The 20694-nt window shown below is 46.0% G+C and overlaps 3 protein-coding genes across 7 annotated transcripts; 1 reads left to right on the forward strand and 2 right to left on the reverse strand.

The window, feature by feature from the left end:
* Positions 1–234: 234 nt before the first annotated feature.
* On the reverse strand, positions 235–15452 carry LOC6736569 (hippocampus abundant transcript 1 protein). Of its 4 annotated transcripts, XM_016170319.2 has the most exons (10): positions 12111–12347; positions 4793–5497; positions 4469–4717; positions 3305–3400; positions 2715–3239; positions 2444–2652; positions 2296–2382; positions 2130–2227; positions 1793–2065; positions 235–1631 (listed from the first exon to the last, which is right to left on the reverse strand). In XM_016170319.2, exons 2-10 carry the CDS (start codon positions 5198–5200, stop codon positions 1534–1536), a joined length of 2043 nt encoding a protein of 680 aa, XP_016030158.1. In that variant the 5' UTR covers positions 5201–5497; positions 12111–12347; the 3' UTR covers positions 235–1533. The 4 variants fall into 4 exon arrangements, with proteins under 4 accessions (XP_016030158.1, XP_016030160.1, XP_016030162.1 ...); XM_016170321.2 differs by having other exon boundaries at positions 4469–5497; XM_016170323.3 differs by lacking the exon at positions 12111–12347 and adding an exon at positions 6116–6527 and having other exon boundaries at positions 4469–5497.
* Positions 15453–16087: 635 nt separating this feature from the next.
* LOC6736570 (alpha-1,3/1,6-mannosyltransferase ALG2) lies at positions 16088–17580 on the forward strand. Its single transcript, XM_002083396.4, has one exon. The coding sequence runs from the start codon at positions 16287–16289 to the stop codon at positions 17559–17561; it is 1275 nt and encodes a 424-aa protein (XP_002083432.1). The 5' UTR covers positions 16088–16286; the 3' UTR covers positions 17562–17580.
* A 127-nt stretch (positions 17581–17707) lies between these two features.
* On the reverse strand, positions 17708–20676 carry LOC6736571 (ubiquitin carboxyl-terminal hydrolase 5). 2 transcript variants are annotated; one of them, XM_016170317.3, is made up of 3 exons: positions 20552–20676; positions 19837–20436; positions 17708–19775 (listed from the first exon to the last, which is right to left on the reverse strand). In XM_016170317.3, the coding sequence occupies exons 2-3, from the start codon at positions 20345–20347 to the stop codon at positions 17806–17808; spliced, it is 2481 nt and encodes an 826-aa protein (XP_016030163.1). In that variant the 5' UTR covers positions 20348–20436; positions 20552–20676; the 3' UTR covers positions 17708–17805. The 2 variants fall into 2 exon arrangements, with proteins under 2 accessions (XP_016030163.1, XP_044778775.1); XM_044922840.1 differs by lacking the exon at positions 20552–20676 and having other exon boundaries at positions 19837–20522.
* Between the last annotated feature and the right edge of the window lie 18 nt (positions 20677–20694).

Here is a 20694-nt window from a genome sequence, read left to right on the forward strand (position 1 = left end):
AACCGGAAGTTTAAAATTAAGTTTAAATTCAAATTAATTTGTAATGCAACACAATACACAAGAACTATAGCAATTAAGTTTCAGCTCTTTTTTTAGCCACAGTTTTACACTTTGACCTCTAATAACCCACCAGACAAACAGCCAACGTTCCATTCCAGGACAATGAATTTTTATTTTCCCACAAATTAGATTTAATACTTAGCCTCTTCCTTTTCCAGATAAAGGAGTCTCTAATTCATTGTACTAGCGTTTCATTAAACAATTTTGTTTATTTTGGTTTCGTTTAAAACACTATGTTAGACGTTAAATAATTTACAATCAAAATTTGGGTTCAGTTTTCTCGTATATGTTCTGTCTCTCGTACCCCCCGATTTTTCTTACGGGGGCACTACTCCATTGACCACCTGCTCACACGGGTGGATGTGTATGTACGTAAGTCCTATGTATGCATGTTTCCATTTATGGGAGGGGGAGGAGCAAGTGGGGAAGTTTTACACGATTGTAGCAACATCGAAAAATATAACTTTGATATCTATGGTACTATACTATACATACACATGCACGTGTGCTCCCTACACGTTCAAGCATTGACTTTGTTGAAGGCTCTGCATTAAGTTGCGTTATTATCAAAATAAAAACTACAGCGTTGCACATGATCGGAGGCGCTAACTTCGCAATCGGCTAAATTAAAAACATTTCGATTTGTGTCGTCAGTACCCATACATATATCTCTCTATTTATATATATAAATATATACACATATTTATCTTGTATATACCTTGTGGTTTTCGGTTAAAGTCGCCTAGTTTGTGACCCGATTCATTATAATTTGCAATTCATTTCTTTAGAGTTTAGACTTTAAATCACTACGATTTTCAAAGTAAAGCTTGGTATTCAGTTTATTTGGATTTTCCTCTTCCTAATTGTTGTAACTAAACGGCTTTGGGATGAACTAAATTAGAAATGCGATTCGATATATACGGGATACAGTATTGTGCTGTGCTGAATTTACGCGATTTCATCGGATTACACTTACTTGGTTTTTTGTTATTATTTGGCAGTTATTTTGTTGTTGTTGCAAAACATTATTAGCTCTAACACCTGTCTGCTGTGATGTAATCCCAACCCAAAGAGAACCAACAGTCGCAAAAGCAATGCAAACGGAAACAGAAGCCAGAAGCTGGAAAAGCGGGCAAGCACACGGGCCAATCGAATCGAATATGTGTGACTACGTTACTTAGGCAATAATAAATTAGTTACGAAATATAATTGGGCTGAGGTGGTTTGTGGTGTGACAAGGTGCGTTGTGGAAACTAAGGTAAAACGAAGATCTAACCATCAAAACAATAACATTATCTCGGCCTGATCTGCGATATATATGCACCTAATAGAATAGACTCGGAAACTAAAGCCAAACTAGTTACAGCATTTGTTACAGTTACAAAATCCTTAACTCCTTAACACTGCTTATACGTATCTATAGCCACCAGCTGGGTTCAAGTTGTGTGGATAGGACGCCGGCGATGGAGCGCACTACAGCTGCGCCAGCGAGTCGGAGCGGATGAGCGGCGCCAGGGAGCTGGGCGCCTTGTGACCCGTCTCAATCTCGTACTGCACGTCTAGCGAGGCACCTGCGAAAGATCGGAATGGAAAGTCATCACTGTGTTTCACAGCACTGGGAATTTTATTCATGACTAAGTTGCAATTGGCGCATCTTGCTCCGGGACAATGGGTGGGAAAATGGTTAGATGGGTTGGTGAACTTATCAACAATGGCGTCTCTGGACCCTTACGTTTCTTTTCCAGTGTGGAGGTCTGCCCCTCCGGAATGAACGCGGACACTATTATGGCACAGAAGACGCACAAGGCGCCAAACACGAAGGGCGGACCTGGCACATGCTGTGAGATCTTCTCCACGTTCGTCGCCCTGCTGCCGCTGCTCTTCGCATGCGAGTCGTGGTCGTCGTTCAGGTCCACGTTAAACAGGTAGAAGACGACTCCGAAGACCGCAGGACCCAGGCCATTGCACAGACCCCTCATGCCCGTGATCATGCCCTGAACAGCGCCTGAAATTGAGACATTTGATTCAGCTTAGATTTTTTAAACTGGAGTTCAAGCCCTTTAACTTACCCTGACTCTCGGGAGCCGCATACAGGGATACAAAAGCACTGATAGCGGGATACGTGATGGAGCCCAGGGCAGCCACAACGCCAGCCGACCACATCATCCTGATTAAAGAAGCGGGATTTCATTCAGGTGACTTGCCTCTAAGATATTTGAGATATTTATTACTCACCACTTTTGACTGCCAAAGCCGTACCACAGCAGCTGCACGATCTCCAGGGCTAGGCCCATTATGATCGTGCGCTTGGCTCCAAACACTCTGCGAAAAAAAGCATGTAATTAGCCACTAAATAAATGCAGCTGAAGAAATTCAAACTAACTTCATGAAGGAGCCGAGTGTGACTTGCACCGTGATGCTGAGAATGCCTACTATGGCTATAAAGACCGAGACCTCCACATAGTTGAAGCCCATCTTCAGTTTCAGATAGACAAACATGCAGGAATACTCCCCTGCCTCGGGCAGATAGGATAACAGCACAGTGAGGCACAGCATCAGTACGGTCTTATCGGTGCCCACTTTGCGCAGGGCCTAAAAAGAGCACAGTGTCATAAGACTAGTTTAAGAACTCAGCGGTTAAAGCTTCAGCTTACCAGAAAAGGATCCGCCTGCTCCCAGCTGATAGGCGCACCCCAGGAGGCTGGCCGCATCTTCTCTGATAGACTCTCCGGCACGGCCACCAGTATGAAGAATACATCGAGCAGCGCAATGGCCGTGGAGAGGGCCACGACCAGCGTGTCGCCGTACATCTCCATCAGGGCATTGCCCAGAGCCGGCGAGATGACCAGGCTGGCGGCGAATGTGGCCGAGGCCAGGCCATAGGCCTTTGATCGCTCCTCCGGCGTGGTGACGTCCGCCACGTAGGCAAACACCACCGAGAAGGTGACGGCGAAGGCGCCGCTTATTGAGATCATGGCAAAGAACCACCACGTATTGATGGACATCAGCGGTATGGGCAGGCAGGTGAAGAATACTGTGACTAATAGGAAAAACTTTCGGCCCCAGATGTCCGAAAGGGCGCCGATGAGAGGCGCCGACAGGAACGACAGGATGCCCTTGATGCCCATGACCAGGCCGTTCATTAGGAATGTGTGATCCGGGAACGTCTGGTTGAGAGTCTGTTTGAAAAACAGGAAAGAGTTAAAATCTGATGTCTGACACAGGACATATAGAGTAAGCTCACCGATATTATGGGCATCGTCAGCAGGCCCCAGGCGAAGAACTCTAGAAATATCACAACCAGCGCATGATGAACACTCGGCTCTCCGATTCCGGAACTCTGTGAAATAAATTAGATAGCTCATTAGTAATAATTCAGATCGGCTAATTAAAGGGACGCGCCCGCTGCCAATTGGCATAATGGCAGGATGCACTGGCGGACGCACCCATGCGAGTGCGTCATCCATTCGAGACCAACCATTGATAAGGCGACGACAATGCCGCGTTAACCCTTTGAGGCCCCGGCCAATTGCTGGCCGCCTTTATTTGTAAACATTTGAGTCCCGCGTCAGCTAAAAATAAATTGTACTAAATGCGAAACAGTTTGAGCTCGTTAACTGCACCAATGTCACCCGAGTCTGGCTGGCCATGGATTCGGAATGCCGGCAACTGATTTGTTTTGTCGCGCATCAATAAATGGAAAACGAAACCCAAATGATTTCGGGAAATATTTAAACTAGTCAAGAAGCAATCATTATGAAGAGAAAAGAATATATTGTAATTAAATATAATAGCTAAGACCTTCTCGGGTTAAAGGTGACTCCTAATAAGTCCCTATTGAATTATTAATTACTAGCGCTAATTAACTGGAAATTGTATTGTTGCATTGAAGAGAACGACAGCTAATGAAGCTCAGTATTTACTGCATTCAATTAACTAGAAAACTAAGTTGATAACCGGAGCAATCCGATGTTTCTTATTTTTTAGTTTCGTTAATATCTCACTTATTTTAACGTAGAATTATTGGCATGATTTATCTACGTTTTTTAATAGTACCTAGAAATAATACTTTTTTTAACAATATTCTCCATCAAAACAATAATTTTCCATGTTCCAATTAAATGTGACAAGGTCTTGAGATAAGCGTTATCTTTTAGATAAATTAAACCTTTATCGTGTAAACTGGCAGTTTATCTTACATATGGTACATCTTATCTGGCCATTGTGAAAGAAACCCAATTACAGGCAAGTTATGTGATTCTGAGTAATTATGTAAAGCCCTTTAAAATTAGATTATTCATAATAATAATGTACTACTATTACCTATAACATGTAACATCAGTTAATGGAATTGTATATCAGTAAATGGGTTAACTTAACTGAAAAGTATCTGTATTTTATGAAATACCTTGCAGCAGCAGAAGTTGCACACAACGCGAATCCACTCGAAGAAGCGGTTCCGTTTTGGTCGCTCCGGAGTCGCCTCCGAGTTGCCGCCCTGCGATCTCATCGAGATGTAGGAGGCGGCCGAGTGGGTGCGCCTGTGGGCGGCTCCTCCGCTTCCGCCGCACACTCGGCCCGATCCCGAGGACGCGGTGATCGCCGTCTCCGCGAATGCCGCGCTGGGATGTGCTGCTGCAGCTGCATACCGCGAAGTCTGCGGGGATGTGGAAGTTGAGGTGGAGGAGGACGAGGATGAGGGCGGGCTCTGCCGCAGATCGCACCCACTTACCGTGGGCACATCGTCCGCATCGGGCTGCTGACTGCAGCTGGAGCTGGAGCTGCTGTCCGCCTGCTCTGCCTGCTTGTCCTTCAGCGGAGAGTGACGCTTGGCCAGTTGATTGCCACGACCGCCAAAGGCGGGTGGAGAGAGCGGCAGGGAGCTGATGGTCTCCACATCGGCCACATCCGCCGTTGTCGGCGTGGAACTGCTGCTGCGCGTGCTCAGACTGTCCGTCTGTTCACCCGACTCCTGCCGCTCTCGATCAGCATCCCCATCCCGATCAGGATCTCCGGGTGCCGATGGTTCTCCCTTGATTGCCACCGGTGAATTGACCTGTTCCGCCTCGGAATCCTCCAGCTCGAAGCTGCTCTCCAGCGTGTCGCTCTGCCGCTGGCCATAGCTCCGCCCGCTGCGCATGGTACCGTGATCCGTTTTAGCTGCGTGTCTCCCTCTTGGTTTCTAGTGCTTCTGTGGGTTCGCTTATCGCACTAATTTCCATTGCCACGGGTCCACGAACATGTGCGATGTGCGGTGAGTGGTGATGATGATTTCGGCTGTGATTTTGGGATGCGATCCGGTCCACCGCTCTGCACTCCACCACTCCGCTTATCTCCTCGTTTCTGCGGCAATCGAAGCGAAGTTCTATCTTATCATTTGTTTGGCTTAAACACGCCGTTTCCGCAGCCAACGTTTCAGTTTGAGGCACTTCTCTAGCTGCAATTAAAGTTGGCCAACCGAATGGCTCTTACTCATTTGAATTCATGCGAAACGCGCGATTTGCTTTCAGCTGTTCCCTAGGAATATTAAGTTGGCAAAACAACACACTAAAGACATCGCCGTACTGAATACTCTTGTTTTGTTTGTTGTTTAATGAAAAACCGATCAAAAGTTGTATGCAACTACTAGAGTAAATAAATTACTCGAAAGATTTACGTTTGTAAAATGATTTTAATCCTTAAAGAAGCCGCAAAGTATGCTGCTTTTTGTCGGAATCTAGATGTGTTATCCACACTTGCTTGGCCCAGAAAAAGATAAAGATCGCGCTAAAAACCACTTAATGTCAGTGCTTTGTGGCGATTTTAACACCCTGGTGTAAATCGCAGTCGCAAGCTTGGATAGGCTCGAAAGTAGATCGATCAACATTAGGAAATGAGCAAACGAAGCAGTTTAAATCGAAGCACATCAAAGTGAAATAAATGGAAAATCAAGTCGGCGCTGCCTGCCAGAGTTCACAGCAACTTTCCGGTCATGTCAGATGGGTCGACGAGATGAGTGTGTGTATTTTTCTGGGAATTGTCTGGTCCGCAGATCGTGCAATAAACAATCACATACCCGCCGACTTCTGGATGCGTGGACTCACGTCAGATCACAGCGATTCACACCACGCGCGCGAATATCGATCTCAGAAATTTTAATTGAATCGACTAACGAAAAAAAGTCACCTAGAATTTTGACAAACATGAGAATCAAAAACATCTCCAACTGTGACGCTGTCGATATCGAGATCGTTCCCCCCAAAAAACCAGCGACGTCTGCTGCGTTCCGATGTGCGCGCCTCACTAAATTGGATCGCTTGGGCACTCGGTTCTCCAGCCCACCGATTCGTTCCACCGTTCTCCGGTCTCCCAGTGAGCGGAAGCTCGGCAGAGCACCAGAGAATCCCAGAGAGAAACACATGTCCACCTGCTGTGGAGCTTATTTACAAAAGAGTCACAGGCAGAGGCACTCGATAGAGAAAATATACTTGAACTTGAAGTATCGAATGAAAGATATCCATTGCAATTTGAATACATTGTTTTATAGACTAGTCCTAAATATAAATAAATAAATTTAAATATATGTATTCGCATTATATGTTTGCATTTCGATTGTCAGCTCGATTTGCTTTAAATGGTGATTATAAACGAGGGTATGATCAAATCAAAACATTAGTTCCAAGCACACGTACTTTACAGCCATTGTGACTTACAAAGTTTCAAATTCTATTAAATTGACAATTCTATTATCCCAAACTGGCGAAAATACCCCTCACAACCACAATAAAATGCCCAAAAGCAATTGCCGCACATATCACATAGATGAACTTGACAACGATGATGAAAGTTTCGCGTTAAAAGCAAATGAGCAGTGCTCCCCAGTACAATGGAAATGTTTTTGCTACCCGACCACATGAATTTGATTGTTATCTAGCTCCCTGGAATTATGCTGGCTACTTGTGTTGGCTCAACAAAGTTTCAGGATGACGGAGCCAAAAAGATCCGATGAGGTTAATTTTGGGGGATTCTATGCTATAAAGCATGTAAACATCCATAAACTACAGTGCGTGATATTGAAAGAATTTCAAAGAACATTGATTTCGTCCGTGGGTTTAAGAATTTATTTCAATAAATAAGTAAGTAAATATATTACATATACTACACTTTATTTACAATATATGAATAAGATTGAATTTGCCTAGTTTTCTATAAATATGTAAAATTCTCGACAGAACGAAATGGATTAAGTTCGCGAACTTGACGCGCATAAATCTCGTCCGCGTGCGTGGAATTAGATGAAAACCATTTAATCCGAGCTCCAAACGACTTTATTGGTGATGGTGACCTGACCCCGCCGGACTGGGCAGTCCGTGAGAAAACGGCAATCGGGTCAAGTGCAGGCCGGAGAACCGAAGGCACTACTGAAATTCAATTTCCGCGACTGGACAAGGGACAAGGGATTGGACTTGGACAGCCTGTTGTCCGAGAGGGAAACGCCAGCTGCCAAGTCAATCATGGGGAGAATGAACCGGAGGATCTGCACCCTCCATCCATAGGCGGGCTGAATCGCATTCACATGGGCCTGCATATGTCGCATCAGAAGGCATTAGGAACGACCTTGACAGGAGCGGCAAAAAGTAAAACAACAGTACGAACGGGGGGAACAGGCATCCGTTTTCGTTTTGCAGGCACGACAAAAAAAAGAAAACAAAGGAAAAAAGCGGACAACAAGTCAGCACGATGGCGTAACGATTTGGCAAGAGACATGCTGGAAAATACATTTCCATGTTTTCCTTTCATTAATGTCACAAAAAAGAGACTAGCTAGTAGTTTGTCGCTGGGCTGGGCACTGCCAAATTGAAAAGCCGGCTAAAACGGGCTGTGAGCTAACGACTGGTGGCTATAACGTGCCCTCAACTGAAAAGCGTTGCGAATTTTTGGTTTGGTTTGCTAATTAATCTTGCCGGCCATGGGCAATCCATCTGATGGGTTGCCCTCCCGCAGGACACGCAAAAATTTAAATGGGAAAAAGGTTGGCAGGGTCAAGTTGGGGGCCACTCAGTTATTCGCAGGCCAGCGAAATTCGTGATACGATCTGAACTTCATTAAAATGCATTTAACGCCACTGAAAAAAAATATTTTTTATAATATATTGTTATAATAACAATGGCTGAACATTTTTGCATTTTATAGGTAGGCAAATTATGTTAATTTAGAAATCGAAGCTTGCATAGAATTTAAACTTTATTAAATTTGCTTCAACTTCATTTACGAGTGTATGAATCCAATAATAAGCAGGGAAAGGCTTTCATAAATCCGCATTTTATTCAAATTTTGTAGATTGTATTTTGCTGAAGTTACAATGCTCCACAAGGAAATTTTGCGCTCGTGGCGCTCTTGATTTCGATTTGGATTTCGCAATAATGCCAAGACCACCAGACAATGGCCAATAACTGGCAACTCCATTGTTGTGGCTTATTGAAAAGTAGGCCAAAGCCCGAGGCGCCAAGGACACAGAGCACTGGCAGCACAGGCAGCGGAGAAGTTGCCCCAAAGTGGAATATCCTGCTCCCCAGCTCCTCCTGCTTGCCACATGCCACATGCCAAGTCAGAGATTATCGCGCGTGGGCTGGCAGGTGCTTGAATCCTTAGGATCCAGAGGAATCTGGCGGGAGGCAAGGACTGTCGCAATTTTAATTAAAAATACTCCAGCAGGCCTGACGGCACACACAAATCAATCAGCGACACTTTTGGCAGGGGTAAGCAGCCCAAAAGCTGGGCATTAAAAGCAAACAATAAGCGGAATTCCATTCCATTAAATTTCCTTCTTCTATCCGGGCTTATTGTTTCAAAAGTGTGTGTAGAGGGTTTCAAAATGTAACTTTTCCGGTATGGCTAACAGAAATAACTCATTATCCATTAAAGAAGCTATAATGAAAACGCCCTTTCTGTAGAGCCTTCAATGGAAATTTACAATAAAAGGTATAAGCATTAAAATGAAACATGAAGCTACATAAAACACCTTGCACAAACAATTAAGCAACTTTTGGACTCTAAAATATAGCTACGAGTACTTATGATTTTCCCTTTTTCCAACCCATTCGAAAGAGCTTAAATTCCTGCCAAGTGAAAATGAAAACGCGCACGTGGGGACTTCCATCGACCAACCGAGGCGCTTTCATCTTCCGCCATGGCTGATGCCAAATGTCAGCCCACATGAAAAGCGGACTGGCTGACGACTGGTGGCTAATGGAGAGCATTCCCTGGCACCAAGGTCATGTGAGTGCACCACCAGCGAGAAGGACGAGGAGTGCTGAAAGAGACGAGCCTGTGCCAAAGCAGCAGATGCGGCAGGCAGATTTTGAAATTCAATTCAGAGCCTGCAGCGCGCGTGCAACACTGCGGATACGTAATGTGCCCGCTCACATTAGCCAACCAACCAACACACTCACACATCTCGTGTGAGGCAAACGCTGCCCGCCGCCTTTCAATATTAAAAATAGTTTGTCAACAACGTGGCCAGAAAGTGGCAAGCTGCGACGGGTGCAGCCTCTAAATGGATTCGAGCCACACAAGGATCAGCGGGATGAGCAGAAGGAGCAGGATGGGAAGATGATTTGGAGAAGCTCACTGGCTTTCTGGGTTGACACTTTGAGCACCCCACTGCCGCCAGCAAATAATCAATTCTATCGATTGGTTAGTAGATATATACAGTCACAAACTAAACTAAACTAAACTAAAAATTCAATTGTTTATAATCGCTTTAATCCGCGGAGTTTTAAATTCAACTGTTGACCGAGTTCCGGGCATATGAATAATCAAAAAGGACGCCACAGCACAGGATTTATTGATTTCGGCAGCTAGATAATGAAAATTGCAGTGCTGGCAGCAAAAACAACGAAATCATAGCAATCCCAGCCGCAATCATCCAAATGCACTGACCTGGGATTTCATCAGCCACACAAAATGGATATAAAAAGACCAAAGCGAGCCGAATGAATGGCGTCTCTTATTGATTAGCGGCAATGATGCACCCAGACCAATCCAAGCGAACCGAACCGCTGGCACCACCCCACCAGCAATCCACCCATCACACCAGCCGAAAGCTAACCCGATCCGAATCTAAATTCGATGCCGAGCACCCGGCTGACCTTGCATGCCGCACCTAGCACCGTGGACTATTGGCTGCATGGCTGCCTGGCTGGCAGACACGGAACACCAGTAGTTTTAATAAATTTATGATTCCCGAACTGTTGCCCAAAAAATGTTGACACAACAAAAAGAACGAGACCGATGTAAATGCAACAACCGCAAAAGGACAGACTAAAAGCTGCAACACGACAGTGCAACTGCATCAGCGGAAGTCGTGCAGTTAATTTGCATAAGGAGACAACGGAAGCGGGTGCTTCCGAGGATTGGCACGTGGCCAAAATGCCATAGCACCACGCTACATTGCTTAGATAATTTCGCTGGTACTGCATTTGGAACTAGATTAGATTATATAGAAACTTAAGAAGCACCAGAAAATATGCACATAATAAGGTGTTGCTAATTAAATATGGTTTTTGGTCTTTGGGAAAAGTTGCATTAAGCATTTGAATGGCAACAATTGTTATCAAATGTTTGCATATTATTAACTTCGATATATATTAGTCACATTTTAACATATTTCGCATAAAACTAACATAATTTCTCTCTATCATAATCAGCTTTTTGATATTGTTCGAAGATCTTAGGCAAATAGATCTTGTAAATGTTCTTAAATATGTTTAAAATTTAAATAAGACCTCCTTTCACTTGCGGATAAGTCAGATATCTTTGAGGTGTATCTTTTAGTCACTGGGGTATGAAATAAATCCAGTGCTGCACTTGACAAGCGTAGAGACCCACTGCGGCATGTCTATGAGACAATAGGAGCCCCCAACTCCGACAAGGGGCGGAAGGGGAGCCGAACAAAGCCTCCGAATTGGGTATATAATTTATGGATGCCAACGCGTTATCCAACGGCGTTTTGTAAGGCTCGAGCAGCCACTCATGTGGCGAAGTTTCGCCATAATTGATTGGTATTCGAGCGCCTGACTGTGCAAATGTTTGTCCTGGCTTCAGGACTCAATCCCAACTCGTGCTGAGGATGAGAATGGAAATTTATGCGTGGCAGACTCTTTCCATTTCGCTTTCCTAGCTAAAAAAAAAATGGAAAAGAAAAGAAAAGCACATAAAAAGTGTCATGGAAATTTTGCGGCGAAGGTTTATTGAACTCCCGACGTTTGTCGAGCAAATTTGGTTAGGCAAATAAACGTGGGTTATGTGATTAAGAGAGATGTTCCCTCGCCAGAATGACTGCATATCCAGCAAGCTGTACTATATAACATACTTAAGTCCATATAGAATGCAAATCCGATTGTTGCATGCACCGCGGGCAAGATTATATTAGATTTAATGGGCTCTAGAACCAGAAGCTCATCGGCCATAAAAAATCATTTTACGAGCGCTAAATGCAAACGAAATTATGCGAAGTTCTCGGAACATTAAACAACAGCATGCTGGTCAAGGAAATTATAAGGATCGGAAAAATGGGCGAAGAGGACGCCCATCAGCTTGGGTGACCTTCTTCAAGGAAAGCGGACGCTTTTCCTTTTCCCTTGCCTCTCGTTTCGTTTCTTTTCATTGTCGTTTTCGTTTCCATTTTTGTTTTTGTGTGCGTCAGGCGGGCGAAGAACAAAGGAAATCAGTAACACGAGAGGCTGAAGGAAATTCGGTTTCCAAGGGGAAAATTGTCCGCCACATTTGGTTTTTCCTGCGCCAAAACGAAGAAGCGAAGAAAAACCAGAGACATGTACATATATAGTCTGATCTCATGAACAAAAACATAATTGAGCCGACGAGAATAACAACAAGAGTGGGGGGTACAGTTACAGTTTTGCGTAACGGGACGATTTTCCCAGTTTTCCGTGGGTGGAAAGCTGAAAGCAAAAGCGAATTGAGTGGGTCAGCGAATCGAGAGAAGCATTTCAAGTTCACTCCTCGTTCATTTCCCACTTTTCAATCATTAAATTTGCACAAAAACACACTTTTCACGCAATTTTCCTCGCGAAACGAGCTGTTTCAATTTTCTCTGCTGTTCATACAAGGCTCTATTTAATTGCACATGGTATCGAGATCCGATATAATTAGCAACAAAAGCAGTCACGAAAAGAAAACGCGTGGAAATCGTTTGGCGAATTTTCCGTTTGCTACACGGCGCGACAAAATGTGCGCTTCGATGTGCGCTTTTCCACACGCTGCGCCGTACTCAGCTGGAAAAGCGTCTGGCAGAGCATTTTCTTTCGCTTGCACTTTTCCTCGCGTTTTTCACTGAAGCTTTGGCCGCGAAAAGCTTTTTGGTATTTTCAGAAAATGCCTCTCACTGCGGATTCATGATTTATTCTAAGGCATGTAGACAGAGTTTTTGCAGACTTGCATAAATTATTTATTTTATATCTTCCACAAAATTACGTTTTTTTGTGCATCTAGTGCACCTAGTATATTTTATTAAATATAAATATTTTTCCCTGGCGATTTTCACCCACATTTTGGTAGGGATTCTCTTCCCTCTTCCCAATTACTTTCGATTCTTTCACTTTCGTCGTCGATTTGCTCCATAAACCTGCTTTCTCGCGTGCTTCAGAATTTCCCACAACAATTACCATCGGACTTTTGGGCCATTGTTTGTTTGTTTGTTTGTTTGCCTTGTTGCTGTTGTTGCATGCCACATTTTCCCGGCTTCGCATTTTCCGAGCGAGAGCTTTCGCTCGAGGGGCATTTTCCACGCTCTCCTGGCATTTCATTCTGTGGTTTTGCTTTTATCTCTGGCACCTGTTCACTTCTGCGCCCTATCGCCGTGTTTTATGAATGAAACAGCTTTTCCGCTTTTCTATCGGCGAAAAGCTTCTCTCGGTGAACAAATTTACAAGGGAATTTTGCAAAAAGTTCAGAGAACCACTAAAAACTATGGCTTGTTCTGGGGAAATTATCTAATTGCTTGGGAACGGTAGTACGTACACTGAGAGCAATTACCTACATACGTTGGAAAGTAAATTGAACACAAAGTTGTAAATTAAATTTATATGCATGACTATCTCAACAATTTAGCGCAGTTAAAGGGCGCTTCTTAATTGAAATTAACTTTTCCGAAACTAGGTTTCGTCGGAAATCTCCTGGGTGGCATGAAGTCTAATGGCTGCCCCGTGCAGGATAATTAGTGGCCAGCCAAGGTCGCCCAGCAACTCCCAAAATTAAATTCTCGTGGCGCAGCCCTTAATTAGACAGTGAAAATAGGTGGAAACCCAATGGGGGAAATGGCCAGGGAAACTAGAGCGCGGCGCAGGCGTCATGAGCTTTTCAGCTTGCCAGCAAATCGAAAACTGTTGCATAGAAATGTGCGCTTGGCGGCAGGCTGGCTACCAAACTCCAGCTAAATCCATTCCCCCAGCGACTGAGTCCAATTGGGCTGGACATGGACATGGGAAGGGGAATGGGAGTTCTCACTTCTCACCTGGGCTACTTCTAATTTCCTAGCCAAAATTACCGGCATTACAAAGGCCTGTTCTTTGAGGGTGGAATGTAATGGTGACTAATGTAATATTTACACGCGCACTGATTTCCCAAACAAATGAGCGATCATTAGTGTGGGAAAGTCTAGAGCTACACACAAACACAGCATAGGTAAACAGAAGGCAGTTCAATGGCCGCAAGTAAAAATAAAACCAGAAACCCGAAAAGCACTCAAAAGAGCAGAAAGCGAAAGGCCAGAACCCACGGAGCAGCTTCTCCACGAAATCGAAAGCCGACCACCACAAGTGGTTCATCTGGCTGCGGGATGGGGTCACCGATGTTGAATTGATTACGCCATCGCCAGTGACACACTTAAAAAGTAGAAGTGGACGTGGAACATGAGCTGGAGCTCGGAGTGGGTGAGGGAGTGGAGTGGAGCACTGGCAAGTGAGGAGTCACCGTGGGAGTACCCACTTATCAATCGCGTTTTATGTCTTTACTGCACTTCGTATCCGAATCCAGTGCAGAGCTTTAAAACAATCGCCCGATTTTTGGGGAAAACCTTATGATATTATCGCTACTATCGCAAATGGGTGAAATCGCCTGATGTCTGCCACATTTACCACCCCCTACAGTGGATATCAGCTTTACGGGCTGGCTTCATCATTAGCGATAGCAAAGTGCCACATTGGGGCACACAAATTACGCTTACAGAGGGAAAAATAAAAGTAACAAACTCGATCTTTTGAATACTGACTAGCTTCTAAAGCGAATGATGTACATTGAGTGTAGTTTGAACAAAAGGTTTGCAAATTAATGCATTTGCAATACTTATGGTAGTTATAAGCTTCTTTCTAGTTATTCCACAGTTATTCGTTGTGGGTTTTCTTATCAAATAATTAGCTTAAAACGATCATACACAAAGCAAGCGTGAAACGTGCTCAATATGGCAACTTTGTTGATAAGAAAATAGAGGCTTAAAAGTATGGATACAATATGTGATTTCAAGCAAACATTTTATTTCTATTTAAACTTTAAAAGATCTTAAATCTAACCTATTACAACTATCCTTAAGTTGATAAACAAAATTTAAAAAACAGTTTGGTTTTGGAGTTAAATTAGCATCTAAAATATACAAATATGTTACTAAGTGTAAGATCTGGGTAATATAAGCATTATAATTCTGTGTGCTTTTCCTATGTTTTCTGGATGTTATTCATTTCTGATTATAGAAAGTACATTGCCCAGTGCATGTTTCATATCAGAACATATTTAAAAACATATAGTACTGTATGTTAAGTCGAAATACTAAATAAGTACTGTGAAAATCCCCTGCCAACTGAGTAAACATTTGAATGCTCGAATCGTTTGATAGACCTCGATTACGTCTAAAAGTAATGCCCAAATCGCGACTGGAGCGTCAAGCACACGCCGTGTGCTGAATCACCTTGGCTCCGCAGATAAGGCCACTCATAGTGATATCGGAACAGTGCTAGTCCGATCCCGAAATCCGTGACAATATGTATGTACATGTGTGTACTCACCGTGAAGACACTCTTGCTCTTGTGGGCTCGATTCCGTATGACCAGTCCCGCCAGCGGCTTCTTCACATGGATTTTGGGCATCTTGGCGGTGCTGGCAACGTTGCGGCTACGTGGCTTTAGCTTTACCGTTAACTGGGCGGGCAGGCGGTAGGGTGCGTGGTGTGTGTTTGTTTGTTTTGGCAATGGAAACGCCGGAGAGCTGCTGCCTCTTTTCGTTCAGTGTTTTTCGCTGTACTGCCTAGCAATTTGGCTGCATCGCCTGTGTTTTGCTGCTGTTTTTCCACTTTACTACACGGCGGCACTTAATTGAGGCGCACAAGCACGGCACACACTCGATTTGCTCGGACTATGCGCGCTTTAATCACAATTATTAGTTTACCATTAAAGGGACGCCTGGGCAACAAGAACAACAACAACTGCGGCGGCGGTTTAGGCGGCTCGCATGCCTATGGGCTAACTGCCATCGACGACCTCATGTGGCTGGAGCGGGATCACCGGGATCTCTGGGCAGTTTCTGGCAGGGATTTGACTCAGCGGAGCTATTTTCACGAAAATTTAATGCGTTCGTTGCAAACACGGGCCGAGAACAAGGTCGATTTGGGGCTAAAAAACGCCAAAAGCGGGCGCTGTCAACATGTGTTCTAGGGTTACCGCAGCGCGCGCATTTCGTGTGCTAAAAAGTGGACTTTCTTGAATTTTAAATTTAAATTGAGATCGAGTTTTAAAAATAAGAGCTTAGATTAACCTAGTCTATATTGATAATTCCTGGCAACATTGGTGAAATAGAAACAGTAACAAATAAATTTGGAACATAATAAAAAAGGTTACAAAACATATAATAAATAAATACGTAAATATAATAATAATATGCAGAAAATGTTGATAACTTCAGACTAAAATGGCAATACAAAAGCGAAAGCATCCTTTTATATTTAATAAAAAATAATAAACTATATATTTGGTATATTCTTTAGAACCGCCTTAGAACATCTATCCTACCACGGTCACACTTTTGCGAATCAGCTGAGAAAATATTTAAAAGTTTTAAATAATAAAAACAAAGCCCCGTAAAGAATGCAAATATTCTTACCCCGTGGCATAAGAAGGATATAGTCCTAGTTCGAGCATATTGTTTGTAAATTCCTTTACTGCAGATTTCCGGTTGAAACCATGGTTCGAGTTCTGTTCCTCCACCCGGATTTGGGCATCGGAGGAGCTGAGCGACTGGTGGTGGATGCCGCTCTCGCACTCAAGGAGCGGGGTCACCAGGTCAGCTTCCTAACGAATCACCACGACAGCACGCACTGCTTCAAGGAGACGGCGGATGGCACTTTTCCGGTCCACGTAGTGGGCGACTGGTTGCCACGCGGGCTCTTTGGAAGATTCTATGCCATCTGTGCCTATCTGCGCATGCTCTACGCGGCGATCTACGCCAGCTTCTTCATGCCCCAGCGGGAGCAAGTGGACGTGGTGGTGTGCGACCTAATCTCTGTGTGCATTCCAGTTCTCCTCTTCGCCCCTCATCGTCCGAAAGTTCTATTCTACTGCCACTTCCCGGATCAGCTTCTCAGCAGCCGTGAAGGACTGCTGAAGCGGCTGTACCGCCTGCCCATCAACTGGCTGGAGGAGCACACGATCGGTCTAGCAGACAAGGTGCTGGTCAACTCCAAATTTACGCTACGTGTCTTCCAGGATACCTTCCGCCGACTGAGCACGGTGCCGGATGTGCTCTATCCTTCACTGCACACCCAGTACTTTGACCAGATGCAGAAAAAGCTGGAACAGCGGTCTGCTTTACTGGACGAGCCTGTGCACCCGCGAGTACCACTCAACGCCTTTATCTATCTGGACATCAATCGGTACGAGCGCAAGAAGAACCACGCCCTCGCCTTACATTCCCTGCGCCTTCTGGGCGACATGCTGCCCGCCACGGACTTCAAGCGCTGTCGCCTGATCATCGCCGGGGGCTACGACACCCGATGCATGGAAAATGTAGAGCACTTCGCGGAGCTGGAGCAGCTTACGGAGGAGCTGAAGCTTCAGGATCACGTTGTTCTGCTGAGATCGCCTACCGACGAGGAGAAATGTCGCCTGCTCTTCGCCGCTCACTGTCTGCTGTATACGCCAGAGAACGAGCACTTCGGCATTGTGCCGCTGGAGGGCATGTACTGCTCCAAGCCAGTCGTGGCATTGAACAGCGGCGGACCCACTGAAACGGTGGTGAACACTTCCACTGGCTTTCTGTGCGAAAAAACCGAGAAGAGCTTTGGTGGAGCAATGCTCCAGCTTTTCCGGGACGAACAGCTTCGTGTGAAGATGGGAGACCAGGGTCACAAGCGGGTGCAGCAAAAGTTCTCTTTCCAAGCATTCGCAGATCGGCTGAACGGCATTATTAGAGATCTTGTTCCTGTCTCCAGGGAGTCGAGTGCTAAGAAAAATAAATAAAATTCCAGTTAAGAAAGCAGATCTATTGCAAACTTTCATGGACTTATTTTAGCTGCTTATGCGAAGTATTAGTCATCAAGATTCAAGCAAATGATTCATCAATTGTGAAGATTCTATATATCAGAAGCCCCAAAAACCGATTGCAGCACTGTGTATGTACTTTATTATTAAATTCCATTCTTCAGGGCGTATAATATTAGCTTGTGGGACTGGGGTGATTCGGATTGGACTGAGATCGAGCTGGCTACTGTTCGCGCATATAGAGATACAGATAGCCGAGGTCCTTGGGCGGGTTCTGCGACTTGGCCACCTTGCTGTCGTTGAAGATCACCCATTCGCCCTTCTTGCGTATGTGACAAACGTAGTGTCCCACCTGGGCGGAGGTGCCCATGTGTGAGATGAATCCCACCAGGCGGTACTTGCCGCGGCCATCGCGGTAGTCGGTCTTATTGGGCGCCGAGGACGCCGCTGCAGCTGATGAATTTTCAGCGGGGACAGCTTCCTCGACACTAATTGAATCGGCGTGCGAGAAGATCCAGTCGGTGGCGCGCTCCACGTTGCCATCGGTCGCCTTCAGAGCAGCCACCGCCTGTCGTTCGTCGAAGCCCATGCTCATGAGCATGGCCAGGCTCTCGGGATTGGCCACAAACTGGTTGGCGGCGCAGTCTCCAATGCTGTTGTTCGGCACCACAAAGGGCTCCGAGATATCCTCGTCGGCGATGTGCTCCATCAACCAGTTGGAGGCTGCCTCCAGCCCGCTGTTTTTCGTGTGATAGCAAGCACGCTTGCAGGCTTCCGGCGGAAAGCCCATGGTCAGCAACTCGGACATGACCGCCTCGTCAAATGCAAACTTCACCTCCTCAGCGGCGGGCTCGGGAAGAGCCTCCTCACCGGGCTGCAAGCCACCAGCAGAACGCCAGTTGCTTAGATCCAGTTCATCGGGCATGTCTACGGAAACGTCCAGTTTTTTGGGCACCCAGTCGTCGCCCAGCGTGAACTTTCCCACGTGAATCATCAGGCAGTCGGGCATGGTGGCCAATCGCGTGATTTTCCTGGCATTCGTCTTGCCATCGATGGCAGTGGAGTAGAATTGCTCGATCAGCTCCGGGCCGAAGAAGCTTTCCAGGCAGGCCTGTAGAGGCACCTTGTGCCTCACGATGTCGCGATCCGGGAGCCGTTGTCCAGTCTCGCGGGCCGCCTTCTTACGCTCCTGGAACTCCCGCACCTCATCCAGATTGGTGGCCTTGTCCAACGGAACAGGCAGACGGAAACTATATTCCTCGCGGGTCCTGTACTTCACCTTGCGGCTGGCCAGACACTCAACGCGATCCTCCAGCAGGAACTTTAGAGCATCTGCGGGATTTGTTTGGTTCCGCGAATTCCTGTCCAGCAGGGTGAGCAAATGCAGGTAGAAATCGTTGGCATCCTGCTGCTGTTTGGTGCTGAAGTCTGGGTGATTCTTGCCCACAATGTTCTTAAACATGGCCGGCGATATTCCGGTGATGTGATCGGTGTCCAGAGTGTTCTCGGCAATACTGCTGTACTTTCCGGACTGCAGACCAGTTCCCAGCTTGGCCATTTGAATGTTGAAGTCGTTGGCCGGGTCGCTGGGGAACTCGCTGAAATAGCGTTCCGCTCCTGTGCCCACGAACCGCTGCTGGAAGTCTGGGATGACGAAGAGCACTTGCATCACGCTGTTGATGTAGCAGGAGTTGCCCAGATTGCGCATGCCAGTGTATCCAGGACCAGCAACAGGCTGCAGCTCACTTTCGCTCTCCGTAAGCGCCGACCACTCGCCGATGCGCTGGTTAATGTCCAGCTCTAGCTCCACCATCGACTTCTCGCTCTTCTTCATCGCCGCCATGTTGATGCCAAAGTGGGAGAGATGGCGCTCTAGGTGTGGATCGAGTACCATTTCATCCTCCGGGTAGGAGAACACATCCGACTTGCCATCAGGGGTGATGGTGCCCAGTTTCACCGCCAGCGGGAAACCTGTCACTCTGTAGTGCTCCACGGCGTGATCGTTGCCGCCACTGCCGTCGAAGAACTTGCGTCCGCACATGATCGAACCATCGGTCAGATTAAGCCAGAGGTTGTTGGTCAAATCGCATTTCTCGCACTGCCAGCCGGATGGAGGAATCCTCTTGCCATTATCCAGCTGCTGCAGATTCTCTGCGTACTTCGACGCCTGACGCACTTCACCATCCCAGGTGCCTGAAACATTATTGATTTTAGGCTACCTTCGTCAGCGTGTGACAACAATCCTGCAACTCACCCATTAGCGTGGCCTTCTCCAACTTGGCAATTGCCGAGTCGGCAGCAAGGATCGCCTCCACCGATTGGGTGACACGCATGGGCAGCTCCGGATCCGGATAGGGCAGCTTCTTGTCCAGATCGGGGGCCACCACGATGCTGTACGTGTCCTTGATCTCGTACTTCTTGGCCATGTCCGACTCGTTGTAGCCGCCCTCGACGCCGATGGCCAGGCGGGTGATCTTCCGTTCCGGTCCAGCCTCCGACTCCGCATCGGCATCCATATCGGCGCCCTCCTTGATCGTCTTCACCCGCTGGATGTGGAGGAAGATCCGGTTGCCGGTCTTGTTGGCATACTCCCGCACATACCCCTCGCCGAAGCCCAAAAAGCTGTGCAGGCACACGTACAAACCGGTGGGCGTCTCGGGATTGTCGTAAGAGTAGACGCACTCGTCTTTGTAGATGGGAGGACTGCCCGCCCCGGATACGCAGGGCACGTTCACCTTGGATAAATGCTTGCGTAGTTCCTCCATGACGCTATTTGGAATCCTGTGAGCAGCTCTTTTCTCATAAACTTTACGGACCGAATGTAAAATAGTATAGTTGATTTTTTTTGCAGCTGCTGCTTAGAGATGAACAGGCGAAAATGCATCGATACCGGCGAGCATGGAAGTGCGAATATCGATGGGTTGAAATGGTGTTTTGTTGGTTGAAATCAGCTTTTAACAAGTCCTAACCTTATTTACGTTCCTTATGACGACTATTGAGTGGTATTTCCGTATTTGGCCGCCCAATAAGCACAATTAGTTCAATTTGAATGCTTCAGGCTATCGTTGTTTATTCAATACTGTCATCTCTAGCCAAAGCCAACAACAAATTC

This window comes from Drosophila simulans, chromosome 3L (genome assembly GCF_016746395.2).
Source record: "Drosophila simulans strain w501 chromosome 3L, Prin_Dsim_3.1, whole genome shotgun sequence".
In the NCBI taxonomy this organism is placed as follows: domain Eukaryota; kingdom Metazoa; phylum Arthropoda; class Insecta; order Diptera; family Drosophilidae; genus Drosophila; species Drosophila simulans.